This window comes from Diadema antillarum, unplaced genomic scaffold (genome assembly GCF_040938485.1).
Source record: "Diadema antillarum isolate AM-2024a unplaced genomic scaffold, OU_Dant_1.0 seq00000247_RagTag, whole genome shotgun sequence".
Taxonomy (NCBI): domain Eukaryota; kingdom Metazoa; phylum Echinodermata; class Echinoidea; order Diadematoida; family Diadematidae; genus Diadema; species Diadema antillarum.
Window position 1 is genome coordinate 81,683 of NW_027271291.1, and position 22,989 is coordinate 104,671.

Consider the following 22,989-nt stretch of genomic DNA (forward strand, 5'->3'; position numbering starts at 1 on the left):
AAGTATACATCTGGAGTATAGAAACGAACGTGAAAAAGCAAAATCAACTCTATAAGCTATTATGAATTAGCCTCTATATCTATTTTTTAGCTAAAGTGTGCATGAAATTCTGCTGTTCATGGTAAGGTATGTCTCTTTTGACATTATTTTCGATGTAGAAAACAAATCATAATTACCCATTGTACATACACGAAATAACGACATTTCTGCTATAAAAGTGCTGATGAATTGTCGTGGCAAAATCTATACATGATTGACGTATTTCATCTTCAAAATTAGATTATATATTATATGCGTATTTCTTTCTTTCTTTCTTTCTTTTTTTATTTATGTCATCTGTAACGAATAATCACTTCACAATGTGGATGTCTTCTAAAGGGCCCTGTAAAGTGTGCGCTATGATAAAATATGCATGAAAAAAGTGTGTTGGATATTACATCTACTGTAGAAGTAGAGTTGCTAGAAATACTTTGAAAATAGATTGATATGCCTAAGATGCCATTAATAAGTATATGTTCAGATCTCTCATCATGGACCGTATCATTTTCTGGAAATTATGACCCCATCCCCATCTAAACCAATGTATATGTATGTATATATATTTATATTGGGGGATATTTTCTAAAAACCTAATTAAAAAAATGAATCCTCGTGCACCAATTGTCTTATGATACGTAGATTAATTTTTGATGCCCGTACTATAAAGGTCCCCTTTATAAACTATGGGTTTACAGCCGTTACATAACAATATGTTTCCCACGTCACACTGACGTACATTATGATGCACTTCCACAGATTTGCATCTTCCCAGCATGTACACTTCCAAAAGTCACAATTCGGATCATATAATTACAACATTCGCTCTCAATGGCACGCTGATGTGTTCACACTGGGCGTTCAGCTCGATTCTCTCTTTGATACGAATATACATTTACATTCCTCTATGACATGCAGAATATATAGCATCTGACGACAGGAGGATTTCAAGCCAGAGAAGGAAGGTTTTTACCAATATGCATACTAGTTCCTGAAATATGACAATATACATTTATCCAGCTAGTTTGTGTGTGATTCAGATTTAGTATGTGTGTACGATTGTGTGGTCTATGCGTGGGAAGGTGATAATCCTGTATAATTGTAATATTCGGAAGTTCGACTGGGAAATAATTCTTGCTCTGGTATTTTAGAGCTTGCTGATTTGTGTAAGATAAAGCATTAGATACTGAAAATACCCTTTTTAATGAAAAAAAAGGAAAAGACTACAGATTTCGGAATCAGAGAGTAAGGAAAATTGAAAGAAGTGAAAGGATTACCAAACGAAGAGAGAGAGAGAGAGAGAGACAGACAGACAGACAGACAGACAGACGGACAGATATAAAATGTGATGTATGATATGCTCACAGCTGACCTGGAAGTCATCTTCGAACGTTGGAAATATGATTTATCTCTCTTCGAACACGTCACGTTTTGTGTTATCCAACTCTCTGAACATCAATACGTCTTGTCGTTAACTCCTCTGAAGCGCGAAGAAAAGGAGCTAGTAGATTATCTACGTACATTATACAGTTACATAGCGCACTATGCTGTGATAACTTACGATTCTCTTCTAAAAGAGTTGCCTATATCCAGTTGAATTATGCGAGCGTCAATTGCAGAACAAGTTTATCAGTTTTTGTAATATTTATGAGTGGCAAAGACTTCGTCTCGTCACCTTTTATAATGATTATCATAATCATTCTTTTGCCTGGTGTTATTTGCCAACATGATGTCTACCTCTACCTTATAATCAATGCACCGATACAAACGTGGGTTTTTAGCTCACCTGAGCCAAAGGCTCAAGTGAGCTATTGCGATCGCCCTTCGTCCGGCGTCCGTCGTGCGTCGTGCGTCGTGCGTCGTCCGTCGTCCGTCGTCCGTCGTCCGTCGTGCGTCGTGCGTCGTGCGTAAACTTTTTACATTTTCATCTTCTTCTTGAAAACCCCAAGACCGATTTTCATCAAACTTGGCAGGTAGCATCCCTAGGGGGTTAGGAACTCAATTTGTTAAAATGGGCACCATGCCCCACCCAGGGGGCCCCCAGGGGGGCCCAAACCCCCCAAAATTAAGGAATCTGTAAAAATCTTCTTCTCTAGAACCAGAAGTGATAGAGCTAAGTTAATACTATGAGTTAGTACATTGATGACTGTAGTTTCAAGTTTGTTCATGGCAGAATCAGGGGTGCCCCCCTTGGGACCCAGGGGAGGGGGGTGGGGAAGGGTTCTAATGGGGCCTAAATTGTACATTTTCATCGTCTTCTTGGGAACCCCATGACCCATTTTCACCAAACTTGGCAGGTAGCATCCCTAGGGGGTTAGGAAATCAATTTATGAAAATGGGCACCATGCCCCACCCAGGGGGGCCCCAGGGGGCCCAAACCCCTCAAAATTAAGGAATATCCGCAAAAATCTTCTTCTCTAGAACCAGAAGTGATAGAGCTAAGTTAATACTATGAGTTAGTACATTGATGACTGTAGTTTCAAGTTTGTTCATGGCAGAATCAGGGGTGCCCCCCTTGGGACCCAGGGGAGGGAGGGGGTGAGGAGGGGTCCTAATGGGGCCTAAATTGTACATTTTTATCTTCTTCTTGAGAACCCCATGACCTATTTTCACCAAACTTGGCAGGTAGCATCCCTAGGGGGTTAGGATCTCAATTTGTTAAAATGGGCACCATGCCCCACCCAGGGGGCCCCCAGGGGTCCCAAATCCCCCAAATGAAGGAATCTTTATAAATCTTCTCTAGAATCAGAAGTTATATATAGAGCTGAGATAATACTATGAGTGAGTACATTAATGACTGTAGTTTCAAGTTTGTTCATAGGAGATCCAGGGGTGCCCCTCTTGGGTAGGGGGGGGGGTGGTGGTTGGAAGGGTCCAAATGGGGGCCTGAATTGTACATTTTCATCTTCTTCCTGAAAACCTCATGATGGATTTTTGTCAAACTTGGCAGGTAGCATCCCTAGGGGGTCAGGATCTCAATTTATCAAAATGGGCACCATGCCCCACCCAGAGGGCCCCAGGGGGCCCCAATCCCCCCAAATTAAGGAATCTTAAAAAAATTGGGCCCTTATTGTACATTTTCATCTTCTACTTGAGAATGCCTGGTCAAATTTTGGTAGAGCTGTGAATAATTTAGATTAGTGACTGCGTGAAAGGTGAACTTGCGATACTCAGGTGAGCGCTAGACCCGCGGGTCTCTTGTTTCTTTTCTCCTCCATCTTTAAACATAAATCTTTTTAAAGTTTTTTCTTCGTTGTACGACAGAATTTTGATTGCTGACGTTTACAGATATCAAGACGTGCTATGCAAAATATTGCTTTATACGACGAATCATAATTTGAAATAATAATAAGCGTATTTAAAGCTCCCACCAACTAAGATGATATTTAGCTGAATATTCTTATGGAGTTAAGTAGCCTTCAATGTTGGAAAAGTAAAGCCCTTCCAAATGCCATGAAAGTTTTCAATGTTACATCTTTTTATCAGTGAAGTGAATTCAGCTCTTTATGGCTCATGTTCGTGACCTGAACTCCCGTATTGACGCCTGGAATGAAGGCTGCTGTCTCAGATAATGACCATGCTGAGTTTACAAACGTCCACATGTCAAATACAGTCATGTGTATAGTGTGACCATCCAGGCTCCCGTGCTCTGCTCTGCAATGCCTAACATTCACCATCCGTGGCCCCGCATCTTCGGGCCCGCTGAGCCTCGAGATGTCGGGTAACCGATTAGGATGATCGGCGCATCCCAAGTATGTGAAACATTTTACGTTTGCCCAGGGTCTCGTTGAGAGCTCTCTGTGGGATATTGATGTTCATGTCGAGCGAAATCCCGAGGAACAATGAAGGATTACCTCACAGACTAAGACATACCGAAAAATAAGAAAAATGGCTGAAGAATAAGGACTTTACTAGCGTACTATAAGCACTGTCCATATACGATATTTACGGCGTTTATACACACACACACACACATGCACACACGCACCCAGACACACATTGCATGCACACATACCGTACACACACACGAACACGCACACACACACACACACACACACACACACACACAAATGCCTGCTGTTTTTATTTAGATAAATTACACATTTCGAGCATGTTGTTCACATAACAGAGTTGTTGTAAACATGTCCTTCTTGATAGGTACAAACAAAGGACATGTTGTCACATATACCAGGTCCATGGTCCTATTCTGGACACATGGCAGGTAAAGACACACTTACAAAATATACTTACACAGTGAATAGATAACAATGTAGCTATATTCGCAACAGATTTGTGAGGTTGACAACAATTGCACACAAAAAAGCTTTAAAAATCTTTAAAAGCTTAATACTTGCACAGTAAGGCCCTAGCAATGCCTATTGAGTATATGACGAGACTTTAAAAACTTGGCTTAACGACCCGTGTAACAATACAGTTCAAAGATCGATTGTGGCGATATACCTTTGCTTCAAATTATGTTAATCGGGGTTCAAACTAATGTCAAACCTCTAACCTATATACGTGGTTTTATTTCTCAAACATATTGATCAAATAAAGAGTAACTCACAACACTCACTACCCACTGTGTATGCGTTCCTGTTTATCCAGTCATCCACGAACGGAATACTGAAAGGACGTTCTCTAGCGGGGTAACTTCCTCGTGTCAATGTTAATAGATAATGTCATTCACACGCATTAACATGTCATTGGTTCCTTTAAATCAATGTCATTTTGATGATAGGCCCTATTGTATCAAGGTCCCAGAGTTATCGATTCTTTCTGTGATTCGGGACTAGACCCGACCATGATAGTTTATGTATGGTTGATAATAGATACTTTGGGAATTTGACTACCTGCTGCGATGCTCCCAGCAACAAGAATTTTCTTCTTCTTTTTTTTTTTTTCTTTTCTAGGAGGGGATTGTCTGGTATGGACAGACAACATACATTTTGTCAGTTGTTCCGAACATTTGTTTTGCAATGATGACAGAAGTCAATACTGATTATAGTCTTTAGCAATCATGACACGATATATATATATATATATATATATATATATATATATATATATATATATATATATAGTTGAGACAATGCAGATAACAGAAGATGTCGCATGAAACCGGCAGTTTCATGCGACATCTTCTGTTATCTGCATTGTCTCAACTATAATTTCACTTAAGATGACAGAGGCGTGCGGTAGGAATATCAGCATCATCACACTATATATATATATATATATATATATATATATATATATATATATATATATATATTGCACGTTGAATAACTAGGCAAACCTCGCATCGTGGGCTTGTCGAGTCGACTTTGTGTAAAACCTGTTTTATTTGCCAACCAATACCGATGTTGGTGATTTAATTGAAACACACCAACAGCAATTTCATTTTCGACTCATTTTTCCTTTCCCTCACCTCAGTGCGTATCACGGTCATTCTCTCCAGTATGTATTCGATTAAACCGCATCGCTTCGTGTTTATCCATGCATTAAAACGATTTCCGAAAAAAAAAAAGTGTTTATGGGAGGAAATGCGCTGCTATAATGGGTGAAAGAGAGAAGAGATAGCAATCAACCTAGCATAGTAATTTTTTTTTCACCGTACAACTGTTTTAATCTTTCTTGCAAATTTACGTAGAAAGAATAGAATGAGATGCGTAGGAGGAAAAATGAACATGAAATCAGATTCTGGCGGTAGATCCAATAATGGCGGTAGTCATTGAGGAAATTAAAGTGTATATTGTTTCTTTGCGGCCAAGCCATACTTGAAGCAAGCAATTGAAAAAAAAAAAAACTGCGTGAAATGAAACCAATACGCGCTGTGGTATGATATTAATATCATTTATAAGGAGCAAAAAAGAGAGAAAAAGAGAAAAAGAACAAGAGACAACATTGTCAGATAATTTACAAGGAAACCTTCCGGATGATAAGTCACATTATTCACATACAAACAAGCGTACATGCATACGTGCATACACACACAAACACACACACGCGCATACAAATAAATATATATATATACACTTTTGTACATATAAGCTATACATAATGTATTCTAATATAATATATACATATATTATATATATTATATATATATGTATATATATATATATATAATATAATATATATATGTATATATATATATGAAGAGTTTGTTCGCAAAAGTCCATTTTCGAAGATTTTGAAGTACGGTCTCTGTCATAAAGTACAAAATAATAACTTTTAAATGATATATTGGTCACTACATGTAAAGGTACATTTTTTAAGTTATGGTCAAAAGAAGCATTTTTTTTATCATTCTCTCTATTTCTCTTGACCTTTAATCGCAAATATATCCATTTGGCAAATATGGACTTATCGGTTCTTGCGAACAAACTCTTCATATATAATTATATATATATATATATATATATATATATATATATATATATATATATCAATAAGTATATCAATAAGTATGTGTGTTTGTTTACAAGCAGAAAGAAAACTGCTGCGTCAAAAAAAAATGTCTAAAGGAATGCTGTGCAAGGTCTAATCATATACTCGCTCAGTGTTAAGGCGAGCTTGTACAGAGCAAATGTATTCGTGATGATCATAACGAAGAAATGCTTAACAACCATATTGTATGTCAACAGCAATTGTCATTATTACAGGCAACACCAGTGCACTGGGGTTGTGCTCCGGTCAGAGGCAACTGAATTGGTGGTAACTGCAACGAGCAAAATTATGTCCCAGTTATGCCAATCATCAGATTAGTTAAATTATTTGTATGCTTGCAGAAAGATCAAAAGCTGGAGGAGGTGTTAATTCTCTGCACCAGTCGCCGTGTCTCCTTGATTAATTCTTAAGGCGTATGAAAGATGGGTGTTATTAATTTCATCTTAATTGTATTGATGTGGCCCATGATTCCTTGCGACTTGAAAAATAATTCAAGTGAGAAGACAGTAAGGTTGGATATAGGTTTCTCTCTCCTTTTAGCTCTCCCTCTTTCTTTCTGCCTCACTAAGTCTTTATATATATATATATATATATATATATATATATATATATATATACGTATATATACATGTATGTGAAATATGAGAAAGGAAGGAGAAATCGGTGCGTAGCTTTGACATCATTATTCCCCTTATGTATATATATATATATATATATATATATATATATTATACATATATATATATATATATATATATATATATATATATATATATATATATATGTATATGTTTCTACTGAGATCTCAGACACTAGCAAACATTCTCAGCACTTCCAATTCATGAAACATTATAAGATGTGAAACATGTGGAACAGTTCGTAAAGAATATCAAACTCTGCTGTGATCTCCGTATAGTCCTTGAGGGGAATATGACACTCTTAAGATACGCTTTTCACACTCACGCTCTGTATGCACACACACATGCGCACCACACACACTCACACATGATCTGTATAATCTCTCTCTCTCCCTCTCTCTCTCGCTCTCTCTTTCATTCTATGATCATGGTCTGCATTCTATTTTGGAAGCGCAACGTCCCCTTGACATCTTTGTTGGTGTATCTGCATGGTTCATCTATGTGTGAGTGATTTATAAGCATATAAGCCGTTTTCAAAGGCGATAAATTGCATTTGAACAAGGCACTGAAGGCTGTCAGTACTCAAAGATCAAACTGAAGTAACTTTGACTTGTAGCACAAAATCTATTACTTCAATCTATATAATTATATGAATAGACTTGTCCATGACCATGAAAAATATACGTTAGCGCAAAATAACCTTTGGATTCTTACCGTTTGCTGATTGAACCTTGCATGGTAAACACCATTTCAGATTCGACTCCGGCACCTCCACTCATTCAGAAACTAAAATTACATTGAAAATATGTCAAAAGATATGCAGAACTTGGAGCTAACAGAGTTGATATATTTTCCGATTTTCATGTCGGCCGCCAACTCATTTCGACGAAGTGGAGCACATTTTACCTTTCAAAAAATTCTCGATTTCTTTCTTTCTTTTGTTTTCGGTAGGGGGCGCTTGATTGGTACCATGATCAAAAAATTGTGCGAGGTTTAATTGGGTATGTTGTGAAGTTATGTTTGATTTTTTACTCTGAAACGATTCACTGTCCACCCATTATGTGTTTCGCATTCTGTTACGGCTTCATCACCTTTTCAACAACGTCAGGTATGAACCAAAACACATCGGATACTTTTCTTTCGTCATCAGATATATTCTGATTATGTTATACCATACTTTATTCATTTCCCATATCAATTATTGCAATGTGGCCTGGTCCAATGGAAATGATTTTTGTATGAAAAAATTGTTTGTATTACAGAAAAAAGCTATTCGAATAATTTCCAATGTATCTTTTAAATCTCACACTTCACCTTTATTTTTTCATTTGAAGCTTTTAAATGTATATGATATTAATAGATATAATCTTGCAATTTTTATGTATATGTTTTCAAAAGGTTTATTGCCCTCCAATATTTCTTCCAAATTTTTATTGAATAGTAATGTTTATGCTTATAACACCCGTCGTGCTAATAATTATCATTTATGTCATGTGAGAACAAATATTTCTAAGAATACAGTTTATTATAAAGGTCCATTAATATGGACCGAAATACCATTTGATTTGAAAATGAAACCGTCTTTGAATAGTTTTAAAAGGAATTATAAACTTTCACTCCTGAATTCTTATTCTCATTCAGAATGATCACTTTAATTGCACTTATATATGTCTTTTGATTTGTTCTTCAGTCCTGTCCTTTTCTTTCCCTCCTTAGTTTCGTTTCTATACTCCCGATATATTTTACACATTATTTATGTTTTCTAGGGGTCAGCGATTTACAAGGCTTATTGCTCTTCTCTGTTGACCCCCCATTCACATGAATTTACGCATCGGCTCTTGTTCTTGTTGTTGTTTTGTGTATGTGTGTATATTTCTTTTGATATTCATATATTTGTATCTATGTGTTTTCATTGTATGAATTGTTTGATGATTTTATGTCGAATGGAAATAAATTTGAACTTGAACTTGATTTTTGTTTGTCAATATTTTTTTACAGAAATATTTGCTTCTTCTCCTGTTATCCAGTTATTCTTATATGGATATTACATAATGGACTCAGAAAAGAGGGGCCTTAAGCTCTGTAAACGAACTGATGGATACTCTTTCTTATTTTCCGCCTCTCTCTTTCTCTTTTCGGAGGTTTGAATAAACACATGAGAAATAAGACTTTACTTTGGTGATTTAATCTGCTGCCTATTGCATGGAGCCTGGTCTATGGGGCCAAAGATATGTACTCGGAATAAAAAAGATTTGCGGGCATCTTAATCTAATATTTTAAAGGTGTTTTCATTAGGCTTGCCGGCTTTGTGAACAGGCGGGCCCGGAGCGAGGATGGGTCGAGCCGTATGGCGCCCCCGGGCCCAGCCAGGAAGAGCGAGGTGCGTCACGCTACCCACCAGCGAAGCTCAACGTCAATTTTATCAGCTTAAAGATAATTTCTTTCATGACAACGAAGACATGTTATCACGAGAAGGTGTACATATGGAGAAATTTATTTATAAAACAGTACATATATACAGGGTAGACTTTATTTGCTTCTCAAAGGCTCGTGGTGCATTCATTTATTTAATGCCGTAATCGACGATTTTTAAGGGAGTACTCACATTGTTTTGTTTTTCATTTCAGCGAAAGCGCAAGGTGCACGACAATCATTTGCATGCACTCCTCACTCTCCCTTGTCAAGAATACTGTTTTGTTAAAACATCAACTTTTACGGCCTTTTAGTATGCAAATGTTTGACAACTCATCAGCGGATCAATAATAATTGTGAAAGTTCTCATGAATGATAACTATGTTCGCATTGACTAGATCAACGCACTCGAGCGCGTGCACGCACATACACACACGCATTAACAAGCAGATAAGTTACTTAACATACAGATAATTCGCAAGGACAACAATAAGATGATTATTGAGTATAGAGTTCATGAATAAAGTGACGACAAAGAAGGGGAAGACAAAAAACCAAAGAAGCAGCATTAAATCGACTTTTGCTAAACATTCATTCTCTTTGTATGAAAAAATTGCACGTAAATTTTAAATCGTAAATCTGTTTGTGTGTATAACCTCCTTCTTTCCATCGCACACTTACAGCTAGAGCAAAAACTAGGACGTACTTACCGACAACCAGCCTGAACCATTTTTTTTTTTCGTTTATGATATGTGAGGATGCTTGAAACTAAGACCCTTATGTTTGTATACGATCATTCTTTTTCTTAAGACCAGGATATTAAAATGTCCCAGAGCGACAAGTGCTTTACTTAATTAAATGAAGTGAAAAATGCCCAGGAGTGAAATCTGGATCTCATTTTGACTCGGCCACATTCCCTCCTCCTGTTCTCCCTCATCCTGCGGTCCTTCTCCTGATGTTTAATTCTCCCGTAACGCCGCAAAATATTCGTGAGGTTGCATACCAGTGATCAGATTATCCCTTCCAAGCGGAGGATGCGCGTTATAACCTTCAATGAAATATCAATATCTTGGTCCACCATTACCGATGTACTCTCATCTATGTTAGCTATACACCAGATAACATATACCACATTTGGAAAATGATGCGGATAGTAAAATGCCTTACAAAGTTGAGTATGATATGACTGCTTATCTATCATAAATATTATGTCTATGTCATTTTTTAATTTTTGTTTATTTCCTTGTTTTTTGTTTGTTTATTTTTCTCTTGTCCCTGTCCCTTGTCCTTGTCCCTCGCTTCGATTTACTGTTTGCTTCAAATTGGTAATAATAACAACAGGATACCTTGTGACATGATGTGCACTGTTAATTTCCTTAACCACCCGGTCAATTCATAGGTGAAAATGTTCATTACTATAGACGTGTGATGTTTCTGTCTTGTCAGCTGATGTTTGGTTTCAAAGTTCTCAATGGTTGTCTATATTGACTCCAACAGAGATGCTGCAGTGGATTAAGAATCGCCTAGTTCATTGTCACCTCTACTAAGTCTATCGTCGGTAATGAGATATTTCTATCTCTCGCAGGGAAAAGGTACGGAGAGTGATGTTGACCAGGGCGTGTCTGTAAACAGAAGTGTGGATGCGGAAGATTCGAGATGTTTACCTTGTACAGGAAGCCAAAAGGTCACATCCATTCCGCATCACTGGTTGGAGTTCAGCAGGACGAAAATGGGATACAACTGGACGGGGAAGATTAAGCAGCGTTGCCTAATTCAATGTGATGGTTCTTCGACAGTTGTCGCTCCTTCCGTGGTCGGGGTGCCCGGGTCGAGATGAATGCATCTACGCTATCCCAGATATTCGCTTCATTTCCCTCTCTCATCTCTCTAAGGGGTGTAAGAATGTGATGGACGCGTTTGGGAGTTTCTTGTTGCCATGCGCCCCGATTTCGGACCATGCCATAAACTGGCCGGGATTGCTTATACATTCAAAGAACGGAGGTAGAATTGAAGAGTTTGACTTCAAGCAGGCGAGCGAGTTCTATTCATAAAATACGTGTTAAACTCTCCTTGTGACATGGGTTCCATGTATAGCATGTACAAAAAAAAAAATCATTCATTTTGCAAATATGCTAGGTATTTAGGACATAACTTTATGTTGTTTATTGTCCACATTTTCAAAACATATACTATCAGTCATACTTTTGCTTTCGTTTGCGCATTCGTTTACAACATCTACGACACGCTGAACTTATGTGTAGATGCAAACGTGGAACAATTCCTATGATCTCCGCAACCTTCCAAAATGTCCAAAATTGGGTTGCTCGGAAATCACGCATAATGGCACTTGCCGTTCTTTTAGTACCGATTTCTGGGCCGCCTGCATGCTTCATCGTCCGTAAGTGATTTGAAGAACGCGTGACCTTGATTTGGTGCGCCAAAAGCGCAAGCGAGAAATCTTCAGTGGTTGCCTGTGGCGAGTACAAGGACTCATGCTTGAGTAATCGTGATTTTACTTAATCCACTTCATTGAAAACACCTTTACAATCAATGTTAGCTTACCTCCGCCACGGTTATGTTTGAGTATACATTATACCATGGAGCTACAAACGAAAGCTCCATGGTTATACCAACGTGCATGGTAAACAGTACGACGTTTTCGACCACGTTATAGAAGAACAAGAGAGCATGCTTGATGTATTTTGTTTTTTACACAACATTTCTGATATTAAAGTTCTGAAAATAAATGCCAACACAAAGACGAGATATCATCTTGAGTATTTTTTTTTCTTTTCTTGACTCATGAAATATTATTTTGGATTCGAAAATCCGGCATGTTACTTTTTTTCAAAGACATTTGGAAATTCGTGAAGATGACTACACCTTTTTATACCGTATGGCTTCCCGTATCATCCCTAAATGTCAAAAGTCTTACTTGTATTCTGTCACAGAGTTTGTGTTACCCTGTGTTAAAGACATTTTTCTACGTAGCTCAGAATACAGGGCCTTTACACCCTCGTTCATGATGCCCAAGTTCCTGGTACGCCTGTCTGCTTAATGGTATTACCTACTCTCAAAGTCTGATGAGTTTAGACTGACTGGGCGCGTACTGTGATTGCCAGGATGGGATGGTTTTGTTGGGAACTCAACTCGACTGAGGCCATGAAACTCTCACTTAAGATTGTCAGTGCTAACAGTGGGAGCTTTGGTGTCCAGTGGCGCTTTTTTAAAGTAATCATGTAGTTGATGACAAATTAAAGCGGCTGCCGTTGACCTTGATGTGGCGCTGGGCGGTATGCGAGGTGTGGCGACCGAATAGATGTCCGCCGTCTTCACATCTTCACTGACTGAAATATTGCCGCGCTTGAAGAGGTTGAGTTTAAGACGGTGTTAAAGATGATGTAGGTCGCCTGTATATGTACACTAATTATGCATACAAACGTGCAATGAACCTTGTCTACGCCACTCAGAGGTTTTGCTTCATTGGCAGCTTGTTCTTTGCACTGAAAACAGGTTAATTCACAAATAACAATCTTCCTGTCTTGCAGAAAGTCCGAATGCAGTGATGCCCTGCTGGCAATGTAAGCGTTATTGTGCATGAAAATCGTAAAAAAAGTGAGAAACATAACACAAATTATGATTTTTTTTTTTAAAATCCTCCCTTCTAGTACAGAGTGACCTCGGAGTTCATCCTTCCACCTCATTGTTATCATTTTTGTTTCACATCATAGTTGTCCGTCCACAACAAAGTATGAAGTACGTACTCGCCCTCTCGGCGTGTGTCACAGAAACATGCATATACAGTATCATTCTTTTCGTGATGATGATAAAGGATCGAATTTCAAATGCAGTATTGGCAAAGTTTTATACTCTGTTGGATACACTCTGCCTATACTATTGTCCTATTATTCTGACCCACACTGTGTCATTATTCCGTCATAAAGAGAGAGAATGCTGTTTTGCTCTTTTTGTGGCTGTTTGTCTCTTACCATTTGCTTGTTGGCTTTCTTGCTGTAAATCCACATGCATTCCATAGAGTTCAGAGTATGTCCCTGTAACCCGTTCAATTGATCCGGATACGAATCATTCACTATACACGGAGTTGTGAATGGCATTCCTTCTATCTCAAAGCCACTGATTTTGTCATAATCCACATTTCGTCTCAATCAAGTTTGCTCTCCATCAAAATTAAAAAAGAAATGTTTTCAAAAATATGTATACCACACACGCACACATTCATACACAATTCTTGGACAAACGCCGAGGGAATTCACATTGTAATAAATGGAGTCGTTTTTGTATGTATAATTTCCCCACGGAAATCGGGTTTGCTACTATTCATTCGCTCAAGTCTTGTCAATCACTGTTCATTCATTTGGGGTTGTTTTCTGTTTGTTTTTTGTTTGACAGGCTTTTGGCGATGCCTCGGTCGCACAGTCCGTCCTTAGCAACGGGACCAAGGGCGGCTTCCTCTCTATCAACTGGGGATGGGGTGTCGGTGTAGCACTCGGAGCTTACTTCGCTTCTGGCGTATCAGGTAATGGCAATGGCGTGTGAAGTAGTGAATCAAGGGCGAAAACCAACATGACAAATCTAATGTATGACACCTACGTATTGTGATGATAACGAAGCAAATTAAAGTAAATATCACACAATCGAATTCAATTAGTTGATACCAAACTAGGTAATGTGTCTCTACTGCGAAATGTCACTGCAAGATCAAGCAGTCAATTATCAGTTAAAAAAAAAAAAGAAGTCAGTTGCAAACTGGGGAAACTTGACTCCAGCACTGCCCAGTCAATCTGGAGGAGACTGCAGACTATAAGCTCTGCTTTTCAGCAGTCCACTCCATTTCCAACAATTTCGCATGTTTTTCGGTATTTGTCTTGAAATGTACAAAATTGTATCACTCCTCATAGTTTGTTTTTCATTGCATTGTTGTGTTATTATGTGTATCCAAATGTTGTACTGATAATATGTGCTAGAAATGAAATAAAACAAAATGAATTGGAGCGGGAATTGTGCATTTCTGGTCAGCTATTGCCGAATTACGTGTTCCAGGACTTTTGTGTATTAAGCAACACTTCGGATAATCTTCCATGGAGTATGTCCAATGAAGCAGCACGGAGTAAACAGTGACTCAATAAGCCGAGTGTCTGACACGTTCTGACATGTATGACACGTTAAAAGTAACAGTCTTTCCCACAACGAATAAACACTATGTGAGATTGTTTCACCATCGTTTTTAATAGTGAATAGATTACATATTATCACAATACATCGCTTTCTTGTTGTTGTTGTCGCAGGTGCGCACATGAACCCGGCAGTGACACTGGCATTCGCTTGCCTGGGTCGATTCCCCTGGAAGAAGGTGGCGCTCTACATTCTGGCTCAGATGGTGGGGGCCTTCGTGGCCGCAGCTGTTGTATTTGGCATCTATTCAGGTGAGAACGGGATGGGCCGCGGAGCATGAAAGCCAATGGGCGGGTTTGGGGGTTTGTGGCCAGTGAGAGAACGTCAGATTTGATAACGTGAAAATTGTCGCGTTTTGACAGATTGGAATGTTCCGTTCCTGTATGTTCTTGTTTGTTTGTTTGTTTTTCTTGAAAAGATTCACTAGCTCTCTGGAGGGATGGGGGTGGGCGTGCGGGTCTTTTTGCTGCTGTGAGAATCGCCTGTATAATTTTGTTCTTGTTTTGAATAATTTTTCGCTTTATTACTAATGATACAATAAAAACACCTTTCCACTTCATTGTAATCACCCTAAACCTTACCTGCCCCCCCCCCCAAAAAAAAACCCAACAACGACCGAAAACACAAAAACAACAAGTTGATACCTCGTTAGATCATTCCACTGCATGTTGAATGTTTCATCACGTATTGTGATTGATAGTGATGTGCCCTATCTAATGAGTATTTTATTACTCTATTAATAGACGTTTGTTGCCCTAATGTTATTTGCTCAATACGCCGACGAGTTGGTCGTGAGTTTGATCCCTTGCCATCTGCACTTTGGTCACTGCGTGCAGTAATCAAAATAATCGTTCCTTTTCAAATGTTTTATGTAGCAAGGCTTTTCACGGAGTAATGATTATGACATCGTAAAACTGCAAATGACAGGGGGATGTCCTACATGTAATATTCGGAATGAAGACATTGCTTCAGCATAAATTTATATTCCGTTGTGGAATTGAAGATCAGTAGATTTTGCGTATTTTTTTCCACGATTATACAGACTAAGGGATTGTCTTTCTACGAACAGAATATACATGTCTCCCTCCTCTATTCGCCAATCCCTACATCTAATAATGAGAATAATGTCCACATAATGTTGTAATATTGCTGACTTGACCAAAGGCACAAGATAATTTTCTGCTGTCTGTGACTGTATAGATCAGGCTTTTGATGTCATGTAAGCTGAAGTACACAACTCTGATGTAGCAGTCTCCTCTATTGCCTAGATTACTGCTCCATATTATAGTTTGTAAGATTTTTTTTTATTGTGATAGCATATGACGAAGTTCAGGTGCATCTTAAAAACATGTGCCTTTGACTCTCTGTCACCTTATCAATAATATTTCAGCTACGTCCTTATCATTGACATCCAAATCTATTCTGTAAAATGGCTATTGCATGTGAACAATGTTGTTCAACCATTGTAATAATGATACACGGCTTGGAAAATCTGCCAAATGCTTCTGAACAATAACCTATTTTGGCCGATTTTTACGACGGTTGTCAGTTGCCAAGGAGAGTCAAGAGATCTTCCCTTTAAAAAAAGGGGGCAACGCAATTATGTTTGTAGGCAAGGAATTAATCTCTTTTCCAGTTTGATTTCGGACAATTGACGAAAAACGGCCAAAAAGGCCTGTCACCACTAGACTGTCCGAAATTGATTGCGTGAATCATTGATATACGTTGCCAAAAATCTTCCCATCGGTGTGGAAACCGTACAAATTGACGACAGGAAACATCTGTCTTTGCAGACTACACTGGAGCCATCGTTTGCTTTGCTTTATTGCTGTTCTGTAGAAAAAGTTGAATTTAACTGAGTTGTCACGCAGCTAATTGGAACAAACACTGGGCGATTTTACACATTGCGCCATGTTTATCATCGGAACCCAAGTCATATCCTATTGTTGACTGCCACGGACACTGCTGATGATAATAACATCACTCCGTAGCCTGTGGATAGAATCGTTTTACATAAAAGAAAAAAAAGCAGGGTTTAAATAAAGACAAGAAACATGAAGAAATATTGATGATGGTGATGATACCGCTAACATCTTGTCCTCACGATTGAGTGACGGAGTCTGTACTTTTTTGTTGGTTGGTTCTGTTCTTCCGCCAGGCCGTCCACTACTCCCTTCTCTTTCGGGAAATCGGGTAGAATAATTCAACAGATTAAATTCTCATTTTTCGATCATAGACATAACAAGAAACATACAACATTGATATAACATCCTCAGTGGATTCTGGCTGGGATATAAAAGACCCAGATCTACTATAACACTAGGATATTAAACTGTGTATTTGTGCTGTGTCATTATTCTACTGATGTTAGGGGCCGATTTCGCTTTCTCGAGATAGTGTTGTGAAATATACGTTTCCATGTTGTCGGTATATTCTTCCTCCTTGACTGAGCCCCTTACTAACCTGTTTTGCTGGAATCAGTTCACGTTCCAGATATCTGTGTCTTCACCCCTTTGAATGAAACTAGGACGCTCGTTTTAGACATTATCAAAGGTCAGCTAGTAAAGGCGTTCACTTCCGGAGAAATGTAATTAGATCTTGACAACTTCCGGATCAAGAACTTTAATTCGATCGGTGGCATTAATGTCATAGCTATCAATCCTTCTTTTTTTCTTCTTTTCGCATGTACGCTTACTACATTTGGTCGCTTCATTACACTGGCATATCGTCAATTAGCTTTTTCAGCTGTTGTTCAGGTTTTCATGATTACATTTCTGCCTTTTGACTTTGCTTCTTATTAAAACCCCGATATTCGTTTCTTTATCTGCTTGCCTTTTTATTTCTGTTGCCACGCCACGTTCCCTCTTTTTTACACGAATGTAAGCAATGAATTCATGAGAGAGAAAGATGTAAAGGGGACGTTTTGAATGAAAGCTTGAGCTCTGAGTGACTGATTCTATGCCTTTTGCAGTGCGAAGTCCGTGACTGAAATGTATTCATTCGAAGTACTGTATACATGTTTATATCCCGAGTACAATCAATAAACATTCTACCCCAAACACATTGATATCCCAACCTTTCGCCTAGTCTTTCTGTGTAACTATTTTTGTCTCGATCGTGTGTATCACCTCATAAATGATATGAGAAGATAAACATGATACGAAATATGACATTGATACTTTCACCCTCATTTAACAAGACATTGTTTTCTAGAAAATATCCTAGCTTTCTTTATTTTTCTATTATTCGACTCGTTTAACAAAAACTGGTCTAAGATCTCGTTTTCAAATCTTGTTTTGCATTTTTATCCTGACGATTTGACCAGGGAAGAGTTTCGTAAAATGTCGAAGTTATTTTTATTTTCATTTAGAGCTAAATTGCATATATATTTGATAGGTTACTGAGTTCTTTTCTTCCCCACCACCCCCCCCCCAAAAAAAAAAGTCGTTGCGGATGAATTTGAAAATGACGAAAAAAACAAAATTGTTCTTAATCAAGGCTAAAATTAAAAAAAAAAAATGTTGTCAACATAAATTTCCTTCACCCACGTGGGTAGAGTTTGTAAAGGATTGCTGGTCATCACACGAAATTTTCTTGTAATCATCAAGGTGATAATATTCCATTTTCATAATACTTATTTCCATGTGATTTTAGTGCTATTAGGAAATTAATACGACATATTACGTAGTATGTAAAATGTTTTGGACCTATAATCACATGGTTCTTTTGTATCAGAGGCATCTGTCTCAGTTTATATGTCATCTGAAACAGAATATACGCATGAGCAGTGAAAATGATATCAACTCGAAATCAACTGAAAGGTTCATTCTGATGCTATGACACCCTTGTTTCCAGTGATGAAACGTCATTGTCTTATCTATAGGGGGCGCTATGGATGGTGAAACAACTGTGTGAAGAATGAAATAATCAAGGGAAATTGTGGACTATCACATGCTTGGAGACCATGTTATCCGATATCGTTAATTTTTTATTCACTCCAGAGAGGTTGTTATTTCTTTATGTCTCTCCTTCCTCTAAAGATGAAGGCAAGATGCGTTGTTATTGATAATGATGTTTGCTAAATTCTTGTCACTTAAAATGTTCGTTAGTTTATCAAGTACAGACTGTAAGGAAAATGTGGCTACACAGCTTCTCACAATGTTTAAATTCCAGACGCAATTAATGCCTTCGACGGAGGCACTCGTGCAGTTCTCGGGCCCAACGGCACAGCGGGTATCTTTGCTACTTACCCACAGCCTTTTCTGTCAATATGGAGCGGATTCGGTGATCAGGTAGGAGACTAACCGGGCATCGTTTTTCTCTTCATCTACTGGTACACCAACCTATAAAGAGAGCTATAAAGAGTCTTGAAAATTCAGAAATATCAATTCGAGACGATTAAAGTTTGGCAAGACTTTATGCTTTTGTGAGATGGGTCACACACTGACAGAGATAACAAAATAATGCAAAAAAAAACAACAACTTGAGAGCCATCTCAAAGAGTGTTTGCGATTACTCAGGTTGGAATGAATAACCTAATTTGATATCAGCCAAACTAATTAAATAATTACGCAGCCAATGCATTAGGCTGTATGTTAATGAAAGAGATGCAGTAAGCGAGAGAGGGAAATAGGCCTATAAATATATAAATTTTGTTACCACATAATAAATGCTGGCAGCACCCTCGACTCAGCGTGTTAATACAAAGAATAGTAAAGTTTAGGAAAAGAAAAACACCCGCTTGTATTTTTTTTTTACTTGAATGCCTAACAAGTCGATTTATGATAAATATAGAATATTCGTTTTCAATTGCTTACAATACTACATGCAACGGTTTTCTTGTTATTCTTTGAGAACATTAAAGACGCAAAGCATCTAAAATAGTTTGATATCATGACAAGGACAATGACTATGCGAAGTATCAAGGCATAATTATGTCTATGCCCTGATGTTTAGAGTATAGAGTCGTCAATAGGAAGGCGTATCATGTAGATACCCAGCCAGAAAGGTATTTTGTCTTTTTTTCACAAGAGAGCTGCCTTGTGTTTGTTTGTATGTGTTTATTTCTTTTTGTTTTTCTTTCCTTTTTAAAGCAATTTGCCCAGTCTTGTTAGTTCAGCAATTAATATCATCATTTTCCTTACTTACAATTTTGTATTGACTTTCTGTAATCATGTGTATTCAAATTCTTATGTGTAATATAATTTTTGTTAAAAATTGAATTAACGAAATGAAATAAATTAAATGAAAAATAGTTACCGAAGCAAAATACATCGTTTCTCAAAAAGAGTATAGGTTTCCGGATGGCAGTAAGAGTTGTTGTAAACCTAAAACATGCATATAACAAAATTACAGTTTAAACTGTAATATTTCCAATCCAGTGTTTTGTCTATAATTGACAACTATAAAAAGTTCAGTCTGAAGGATACGTTTAGAATCGTTTATTCGTCTCTCCGATGACTTAATCATAACCTGCAGATATTCGGCACAGCGCTGCTTATGTCCGCTATTCTTGCCATAACGGACAAGAAGAACAACGCGCCCCCTAGCGGTATGGAGCCGCTTCTCATCGGTTTGGTGGTCTTCAACATCGGCATCTGCTACGGGTTCAACTGCGGTTATGCCATAAACCCCGCTCGTGACCTTGGCCCGCGAATCTTCACCGCGTGTGCTGGTTACGGCAAGGAGGTCTGGGTGTAAGTATCATCAGGAAGAAGTGAAGGGCAGATGCACAAATTCATTCGAATGTTTTCAAACTTCTCCATCTACTAAAATTTATTGACACGCAGAGTCGAATGTTACATAATCTCTTTTTCCTGACAATTAAAAGTAAGTTGACTAATCCCAAAAGGAAAATGTCCTAGCAATTTGATTGCGTGGATCCACTACACAAAGAATACTGAAAAGGTCTGTGTTTCTGTTTATACCCATACCTTTTACAAAGTCAGTACACTAGTAGCTTTATTATTGTATAACGTGTCCGCGAGTGCAAAATTTCAGCGAGTCGTTTTATGAAACACCATCGCAAAAATACCCATATGACTGATGGTTATCTTTGGTTAAACAGTAAGGGATCATAGCAGCACAATACACATGCAATAATTACTACGGTATAATGATTATGTTAATTCATTTTTATCCTCACGTTTCTTACGTCACTCCGATGTCATCGATCTCCAGTCCCAACGGCATGCACTGGTGGTGGGTGCCCATCATCGGTCCCATCCTCGGGGCGATCTTGGGAGGCTACATGTACGTTTTCGTGATCGAGCTCCATCACGACCCCGACCCAACCTCGGCCAGATTAGAGGACGGTGGTGGACAATACAGTAAGACAATCCACCGTAATGAATAAAAGCAGCCTGTCATAGAGGGTGATTTGCTTAAACAGATTTTGAAGAATAATGTCTCCCAACATCGTGTATAAAATCGTACGGTTATACACCTCAAAGATTGAAAAAAAAAAAGAAATGAAAAAAATTAACCTCGTCTCACTCGAGAATACGCTCCCCTTTTGGACAGAAAATAACGGTTTGGAATGAATTTTCAGGGTCTGAATAAATTCACTGGAAATATGTAGTGTTGTTTTTCCCTCCATCATAAAGAAGTTTCCAGTTTTATTATACTGAGGAAAGGTCTGAATTACCTTCCTCTGCAATATACCAGCTATTGAAAGAACTTTAAACATGTTTCGTTTCAGGGTTGAAAAAAAAAGGGGGGGCACATGAACTTTTCACGTTGTACGCTTTATTCCAGTAATATACACGTTTATTTCTCCAGTGCTATCGTAGTACAGTAGTCGTGAATAGGAATGTTTGTTTGCTTTGACCAAGTGCAAAAGTCTAAACACGAAGTGTTTGTTATCACGTGACCTTCTAATCAGTCTCTTTAAAGGGTTCTGTTTCATTTTGTTCATAGCATATTGCAACAATAGCATACATGTCTCCTCTATACCGTCATGACGTAATACAAAACATACACTATAGGTGATGATGAATCCTTTAGCGTATTTCATTACGGTTACTTTAAACATCTTTCCAAGTCAAACCGTCTTGTTTTGTTTTATTTTTTCCCATGATCAGGAATGGCTGAGCTGTCCAATAAGGAAGAGGACAGTCCAAAGATACAGAATCACGGCGAGCCCTGAGAAGAGACTACGCTTCTAGCCTCAATCACGAACTTTGCTGCAGTTGCATGACGAGGCTATTGGCTCATGGTTTTCATCGAGTATCAATTGACATATAACACGAACTTGCCGAAACTTTAGCTCTTTATCTTCCCTTGACCAAACGATCTCACGACTATAAGATGATACTTCGCATTTTAATGAAGACCATAATATGGTAACGCCATAATTTGAAGAACTTGATTCTGAAGGTGATGATCCATTCTCCGAGGCATTCAGACAGGTTGTTTTTCATCCATGGCGTTATGCACACTAAACCTGGAACGAAGTGTTTCTTTTTCTTTCTTTTTTTGCTACACTTTGTAATTTGGGCGTAACTTCTGCAAACCTTTGTGGTCGTCAGTTTCTGAGGTCACATTGGAAAATATTGCCTGTCTCTCAGTTGATTTAATCCATAACAAAAAAGCATTGAAGATGCAACATCTGCTATGGGCAAATCAATGTTGCCAGAAGAATATTGTTTATGGCGCCCTCAACGTTTATCAAGCACTTGCACCGTTGTCGGACAACAACAACAAAAGAAGTTGACAACGTTTGAGCAATTGAGGCAAAGGCCTATAAAGCTAACGTGGTGGTGGCCATGATATTCTAAAGCATTAAAGTACAATAATTACATTTGGAAAGAGTCATATAAAATTGATAAAACTGAAGTGAAGATGACATTGTATTTGTAAGAGCAGGTCATTAGGTGAGTTTGACATTTTTTTTTTTTTTTTTTTTTTTGCATCCAGTGATTGCTAGATATGCTGCTCCTCAGCAGAACAGTAGTATTATTTCGTTAACCAAAATTTGTCAAAAAGTTAATCTAACTTTACAATATGTACAGTCTATACCATTTTTGTTGACACTTGATATCGCCGGATACAAGCTACGAGTAATGCTGATAAAATCAGCGAAATAGAAAAAAAAAAGTCAAAATCAATTATAAGTCATGATATAAAGATTGTATTGAAATATGTGTCAGCTTTATTTTTTGCTTAGCGTAGTCGTAGAGAAATAGATAACTATATAAGGTGTTACATGTTATATATTTTAAATTTTGTTATAAATTTTGTTGGTTTCTTTTCAGAT

General features: G+C 38.0%; 1 protein-coding gene across 1 annotated transcript in view; it reads left to right on the forward strand.

The window, feature by feature from the left end:
- Window positions 1-22,729, forward strand: part of LOC139729572 (aquaporin-3-like) — a 41,306-nt gene extending 18,577 nt beyond the window's left edge. The window contains exons 2-7 of the mRNA XM_071640497.1: window positions 13,950-14,076; window positions 14,846-14,983; window positions 18,906-19,024; window positions 20,211-20,428; window positions 20,913-21,061; window positions 21,815-22,729. Coding sequence (XP_071496598.1) covers window positions 13,950-14,076; window positions 14,846-14,983; window positions 18,906-19,024; window positions 20,211-20,428; window positions 20,913-21,061; window positions 21,815-21,879 — 816 coding nt within the window. The 3' untranslated portion in view covers window positions 21,880-22,729. The remainder of the gene's footprint in view (window positions 1-13,949; window positions 14,077-14,845; window positions 14,984-18,905; window positions 19,025-20,210; window positions 20,429-20,912; window positions 21,062-21,814) is intronic.
- Window positions 22,730-22,989: the final 260 nt, after the last annotated feature.